This window comes from Ammospiza nelsoni, chromosome 17 (assembly GCF_027579445.1).
Source record: "Ammospiza nelsoni isolate bAmmNel1 chromosome 17, bAmmNel1.pri, whole genome shotgun sequence".
In the NCBI taxonomy this organism is placed as follows: domain Eukaryota; kingdom Metazoa; phylum Chordata; class Aves; order Passeriformes; family Passerellidae; genus Ammospiza; species Ammospiza nelsoni.
In genome coordinates, this window is record NC_080649.1 from 8,916,310 (window position 1) to 8,923,657 (window position 7,348).

General features: G+C 47.6%; 1 protein-coding gene across 2 annotated transcripts; it reads right to left on the reverse strand.

Annotated features, from left to right (window-relative positions):
* Positions 1–44: 44 nt before the first annotated feature.
* Positions 45–6,388, reverse strand: NTAN1 (N-terminal asparagine amidase). 2 transcript variants are annotated; one of them, XM_059484187.1, is made up of 10 exons: positions 6,191–6,388; positions 5,075–5,177; positions 4,922–4,987; positions 4,299–4,407; positions 3,278–3,351; positions 2,018–2,071; positions 1,506–1,559; positions 899–996; positions 552–665; positions 45–359 (listed from the first exon to the last, which is right to left on the reverse strand). In XM_059484187.1, exons 1-10 carry the CDS (start codon positions 6,269–6,271, stop codon positions 180–182), a joined length of 933 nt encoding a protein of 310 aa, XP_059340170.1. In that variant the 5' UTR covers positions 6,272–6,388; the 3' UTR covers positions 45–179. The 2 variants fall into 2 exon arrangements, with proteins under 2 accessions (XP_059340170.1, XP_059340171.1); XM_059484188.1 differs by lacking the exons at positions 3,278–3,351; positions 4,299–4,407.
* Positions 6,389–7,348: the final 960 nt, after the last annotated feature.

The window sequence follows — 7,348 nt, forward strand, 5'->3', positions numbered from 1 at the left end:
CAAAGAAACTCTGATTTCTACATAAGTAATGCAGAAAAAGCAAGTTACTTCTATCAAAATATTTTATTTTGAAAAGCACAGGAACATTGGTATTTGTGAGCAGCAATATGCTATTTGCAACAAATTGCTCTTCCTGCAAGTTTTATTTCCTTAAAGCAATTGTGGGGGTGGGTTCCAGGTTAGATTTTGTCAGAGCAAACCTGTTCCCACAACCCTTCTTCATTTTTTTTGTAGATTCGAGGCTTCCTGTCAGGAAACAGGGACCGAGATGGAAATGGGTGTTCTTTCAGAAATGTTAATGTAGATCTAATGTGGGAAACAAAGTGGGGGGGCTCAGCCAGGGGTGACGTGGAAAGGTTCTGAAAAAGAAGATGGGAGCAAGAGCTGCTTGACATTCAGGATACAATGTTCTCATTATCCTGCCCTCTAGAAGGATATTCCCCACCCTCCCAGGGACAGCAGTGCACTGGGAAAAGTTTTGACATACTGTAACACCCCTCTCTCTACTCAGCTAGAAGGCAAAAAACCCCAAAGCAGTTCGTTTCAGGTACCTGTAAAATCTGTGCATCATCTTGTTCCAGCCAGAAATCCACATGTGGGAAAGGCCCCCAGAAATAAGGCCCAATCCGGAGCTGCTCTGTCTTGGCATCGTAGATGTTGGTCAGCTGCAGGAACAGAGGAGGCTGCAGAGGCAGCCAGGGCTGCCCCAGACAGGGAGGGCTCCCCTCAGCCTGGCCCAGCTCAGCCCTGAGTCCCCCCAGCTGCACTGACACCCCAGCTACTCCCACAGAGTGAAATGGTGACCACAAACCCAGAGCTACCAAAGGATATTCCCCTCAAACTTTGGATATCCCATTGTTCCTGACTGGTCTCCCCATCTTCACCATCTCTTACTCACTGGTGCTCCTGTTAAAGTGTGGGCTGAACGCAGATCCTCATCTGGCCCTTTTACTGGGAAGGTTGCAGGGAAAATCTCTGCTGTTTTAACATTCACAGCTGGTAGGGAATAGAGATTAAATATAGTAAGAATTAATTGTTTTGAGGCATTTCTTTACAATGACCATGTACCTAACAAAACTGTGTTGCAGAACTGCAGAACTCATCACACATTTTTATTTCTCAGACCCCAAGCCTGTGACAGGATGTTTCTACTTCATTTCCTTTGGCAGCATTTCAATATTCCAGAGATGAGCGAACTAATTAGAAAAAACACTGAATAATCAAAGAGAAGAAGATTTAATTCTAAGCATAAATTTAGTGCAATAGCTCGATGCTGATAAACTCTTAAGTGCAGTTAAAGGAAAAAATCTGTACTTGCATACAGCTTCTTCATGTGTGCATCTCCCAGCTGTGGCACCACAAGAAAAGCATTTTTGCCTCTGACAGCAGTGTGCAACTTTTAGAGTGAACTTTTCTCATCCATTAAAAGCAGTCCATTTACTATTGGAATCTAAAAAGCAATCCAGTGACCAAAAGAAAATTCAACTCTAATTTAACTAACTCACCTATTCCATAAATTATTGGAAAGTGAATATCTTGTTCTTCTCTGTCATTTAGTTCTGTAATGAAGAAAAAGAAGTCAAACTTGTAGGGCTTTGGATTTTAGTCTGAGCAGCATTTATTTAATTATATGTTATTGGAGAGCAAGAGATCTGATGTTGCACAAGATAGAAAAAGCCAAGGAAAACTAAATGAAATATGGAAAAGAAGGCAGAGGCCAGTAACAACACATGTAGGACTTGCAGCTGTCTCCTAAGAGAGCAGCAGCTCCAGCCAACTGCTTCTGCCAGGACAATTTACAGGGAAAAAGCCCTGTTTCTTGGGATATATGTGCCGAAATAACCTGGCCATGATTATGAGTTGGTTGCAGTGCAGCAGCAAAACTGAAAATTACACATCTGTATGCAGGATTTGTGCTGTTCTTTCTGACAGGACAGAGAAAAAGCCATGTCTGAGAAGTTCCCTGTCCTTTTATTTCAGGACATGTACTTCCAAACCCAAGGGAACATTTCCTTACCTGTTACACAGAAAGTTACTAAATGAACTTCCTCTGGCTGGAGGTCGAACGCTCCTGTGATGACAAGGACAGCAAAAATGTCACTGGGGGGAGGCAGGGCACTGCTGTCTGGGGTGAGGGGCACACACTGAACCCCTGCCCCAGGCAGGGCAACACACTGCAAACAGGGCTCTGCACATTTGCTTCAGACTAACAGGAATTTACAGAGACAGGCCATTTGTAACAGCAAAAATCTGCTAAGAAAGTGCTCTGCCACTTATTTCTTCTATGGACACTGGTTTAGCTCTGGCATCACATCAGCTCTGCTCTAGTCCACTCTACATTTAGCAGGTTATATTTAAATGTTTTTTCCTAAAATGTTACATAGATAGTGAACAAACCCAGTCTTTCATCAACTGTAAATTAGTTCTGCATTTTGCCATTCCAAATACCAAAAATACCCCTCTTTTAAGTTCTGATAGCAATACAGCATCACTGATTCAAATTGCACCTTGATGCATGAAAATCAGAAGGTTCAAGTAAGTTAACCAGAATACTTTGTTCTGCACAGAACTCTCACAATTACACAAAACACCCATCAGGTGCCATAGCCACACGGCTCATCCCAGGGTTTTATTCCTTTTTTGTTTACCCCCTCAAACACCTCCCTCCAGTCCTGACACCTGCCCCATCCCTGCCGCCTCCCCATTCCTGTGGGGCAGAGGCCTCTCCAGAAGTGACAGAGTGACAAAAGCACAACCCAGAGCACTCCCAGGTAATCAGGTACTTTACACTTCCAATTGTGAGTGAAGCACTGCCATCACTCCTCTGGACTATGAATTTTATGTAAGACCTGACATTTTTCATTAGACAATGCCAAACAATAATTAAATTTTACCTCATCACATTAAGGTATGAACTGAACGGCAACTGATGAATCATCCACATGTACAGATTGGGAGAGTGACAACACTTGCCCATGATCCCAAGAAGATGAGCAGGGATCAAAGCCCAGCTGAACTGCACCCAACTCTCCAGAGGCAGCTGTGAGCCAGGGAGCAGTGACAGGACCAGAGCCTGTGCCAGGCACTGGGCATGGGCAAGCCCCAGCAGTCCAGCCCCTCTCCACACCAGTTCTCAGGCAGAGAAAAAGACCCTTCATGTGAATCCACACTTCTTTCCAGTAAATGACTGGGGACTCAGACTGCAAACAAACTCCACCCAAATCCAGCCAGAACTTTTTTTTTTTTGGACATGAGAGTGCAAAAAACGTGAACTTACTAAGAAGCTGATTAGTAAGTTTTTGTGATAACTGCCTATCATCATTGAAACCTCCAACTAGGTGCACTTCCAGCCTAACAGAGACGGAATAACAGGAAACAGCAATTAAAAAGACATCTCAAAATGAATAGCTTTACAAAATAATCCCCAGCCCAAACTGCAAAGCAATCATTAGAGAAGCCTCACTGATTACAATCACATGCACCAAGCTGGTTTGCATTACACAGCAAGTTATGATAATTCCATTCTGAAAACTTCAGGGATCACCCAGGAAGGAGCACAGCAACAAGCTTGAAGAGGCATTAAGTACATGCAATTCTCTCCCAGGAGTATCTCTGGCACGTCTGGTTTGGACTGAACTTTGTAACCATCTTTCAGTTAATTAAACTTGAAGATTTTTGATCCCATGACCTCCTCACAACTATTCTGGACCATGCAGCAGGGTTCTTCTCTAAGCAGTGTCTATGTAAAGTCCTTACAAATCATGAATCTAAGTTCACAAGCTAGCTTTTGTTCTTACCAAACTACAGGGGCAAAACCCTCCATATCCAGAAAGAAACTTGGCTGCTAAATTCTGTTTCAGAGCTTTTTACCCACTGTCCTATCCTCCACACCATTTTTTTTTTAATGTGGACTTACAAAATTCCCTGATAGATTGTCAGATGCTGAAAAGAATTTACAAACACTCTGAAGGGAAAAATATAATATGAACCAAAAACCAGTTATATGGAAAATTTTGCAAATCTGGAACAAAGTTAAATGGGAAACAATAAACACAAACCTCACGGTGGCATTTTACAGAGACACTCTTCAGAACAGAACCGTGCTTTAAATGACTGCTAAAAATACCCCCAAAATCATCACCAAGGAAGTGATTATCACTTTGCATGCGGCTGCTGATCAAGAGGTGTTTCCTGCACAATTCCCTGGCCTGAACCCAGCACAATCCCCTCCCAAATTCCCTCCACACCAGCTGCAGCAACCCTTGAGAGCAGCAGAACAGCAAGGGAGCAGAGCTGACCTGCCACAGCCCGTGGAGCTGGAGAAGGACTTCACTGAGCTCATGATGAGCGACACCTCGGCCTCGGTGTCCGAGCCGTCACAGTGGGTCAGGCACGTGGCTCCGCTGCCTGGGGAGGGCACACGACAATGGGGACTCGGTGACAGCACACGACGGGAACCCGGTGACAGTGCCACCAACCGGGGCAGTCCCAGGGATGTGACTGGGGCGAGGCACCACCCTCTGCAGGGGCCCTTACAAAACCAGCACAGCTCCGGCACGGGCACGTCTTAGCGGGCAACATCTCTAATGCCAGAAATCCAGGCACAAAAATTCCACTAATTCTACCCCTGAAACACCCAAACCCTGCTCTGCCAGACTGCTGGACACAGCCCAGGGCTGAAATGCCCCTGGCCACAGGAGCAGAGCAAGTTAAAATCTGCTCAGGGAGTGAGGAGAGCACAGAACCTCTCACACTGAACACACCAACTCTGAGTGAGTCTTTAGTTAACACATGATGTCACTTTTGGAAATTCAGGTTTGTAGTAATGTAACTGCAGTCTATTATATTAATGCCACATAAACCAGCACTAATTCCTTATTTCAGGGGTACAGGCTTTGCTCTGAAGGTCCTCTAGAGATACCTGTGTGTCGGAGCACAACTATGTGGCAGGTAGTGGCATCATCTGATCCAAGAATGGAAACAGAACCTATTTTAAAGGAGGAAAACACTGTAAGAACTCAGCTCTCACAATCACTGCTTCAATACAAGTAGAAATGTTTATGTTCCTACACACCATCTTTAGGGGTAGTCACTGCAAACTCTCTCTGCTGAACATAGAGAAGGCCTTTGGGTTCCACGATCTGAGCTGGCTGACTTCTCAGAAGTTTTGCCTTTTCCTAAAAATAAATGATAACAAATACTACAAATGATAACAGATACTACAGTGGCTGAATTCTCAGGTGTATCCATTACTTCACAGAAACATCACCACTGAAAAGCAAAGGGACCCAGCTCAGAGAGAAACGCATGTGTTTTGTATTATTACAGAGTATTGTGAATTTTCTGTGTTTTGTATTACAGAGTATTCTGAATTTTTTAAGTTTTATGCTTTCCTAACAGTGACCAAGTTAATAGTTAAATCTCATCATTCCAGAGAGTTACAAAACACCTTTCCCCTGTTACATGGACCATAACATGGAGGCACAATAAACAGCTTTTGAACTGGAAAAAGATTACATTAGATAATACCAGAACCGATCTTGGAAGTTTAATCAGAACAGGAAACTTGAAATACAGAAGTTTCAGTCTTCTGCTGCCATATTTCAGAACATTTATTTTGCACTTATCAAAACACTGTTGTTTATTAGCTTGATTGGTGTGTGGAAAACGTGGGTTCCTGGGCTAAGACTACTGCAGTGCTTCCTCACAGAGCTGCTGAGGACAAAGTGAATTTCCATTCTGGGCTCAAAAAACACTTCACAGCTTTATCAAATTTGCCCTGGTTTTCTGCATAATCTCAGGGTCTGTAAAGAAACACCTTCTGATGGGAAACAGCTCCCCAAGCAGCTCTGCTCACAGTCCTGGCTCGCACTCGCCGTTAGGATTACAACATTTACACCCTGGCAGCAAGGTCAGCACCTTCCTCACAGTGCCCACCTTCCTTTTAATCGCCAGTTTTTGTCATTTCACGCAGAAAGCGCCCGCCCAGCCTCGCGGGGCACCCGCACCGGCACGGCTGAGCCCCTCCGCTGACACCGATTTATTTATTTTCCATCACCCCGCGGCTCTCCGCTGTCAGAGCGCGGGGAACGCGCGGGGTCGGGGGCGGGGCCGCCCCTGCCCTGCTCCGCCACCCGCCCCGCCGGCCGCGACCGCGGCTCCCCCCGGGGCCCCTTCCCGCTCCCCTCACCTCGAGGTGCGGGTGGGCGCGGATCATGTCTCCCGTGGGCCGGGCCAGGTCCACCCGCGCTCCGTTAACCAGCAGCGGCATCTCGGCGAGCGGCGGGTCCGGGCCCGGAGGCGGCTCCGCGCTCCCTCCGCAGGCCGCGCCGGGCCGGGCCGGGCGGAGCCGCGCGGGGCGCCGGGAAAGCGCGGCCGCCGCTCCGCCCGCGGCACCGCCCGCGGCTGGGCCCGGGCACCGCGGAACCGCCCTGGAGCTTGGCTGGGCCCGCCCCGGGCATCCCGGAACCGCCCCAGGGCTGAGGCCGCCCCGGGCACCGCGGGACCGCCCCGGGCACCACGGGACCGCCCCGGGGCTGGGCCCGGCACGGCCCGGCGGGATAGCCCCGGGGCTGACGGAAACGAGCCCGGCCTCGGCGGCTCCGCCTGACGACTTTAACACGGTTACCCTGAAGAGATTTCCCGGCCGCTGCGGGGCATCCTTATGTGTGGTATGAAATAATAACAGTTATAAAGCCACAAATTTACAAATCGCTGAATTATTGAGGTTGGAAAACTCCTTTGAGATCATGGAATCCAACCTCTATCGGAACACCACTGTGTCACTATACCATGGCACTGAGGACCGCGTCCAATCTGTCATTAAATTCCTCCAGGGACGGTGACTCCCACCATCCAATGGACAGCCCATTCCAATGTCTCATTCCACCCTCTCTGTGAAGAAAACATTCCCAACGTCCAACACAAACCTCCCCCGGCACAGTTTAAGGTTACATCCCCTTGTTCTACCACTGGATGTCTGGGAGAAGAGGCCAATCCCCACACCACCATCCTCTGGCCCAGCTGGATTTTCAGACAATCCCAAAGAAAACCGTTTTTCCTCAAAGATCAGGGTTTGTTTCCTTCAGTTTTCTGTGGAAGATACTATGAGGAATAACAATGGTAGCAGCAGAGTTAATTCACCGTGCAGGGAATGTGGACCTGGCCACAGTGCAGCGACAGTAACTGCCCAGGACCCCAGCTCAGCCTTTCCATCCAATTTCACAGAAATAAACTGTCCCTGGAAGTGTTCCAGGCCCGGCTGCACTGGACTCTGAGCAAACTGGTCTGGTAGAAGTGACCCTGACAGTGACAGGGTGGTTGGAACTAGGTGATCTTTAAAGTCCCT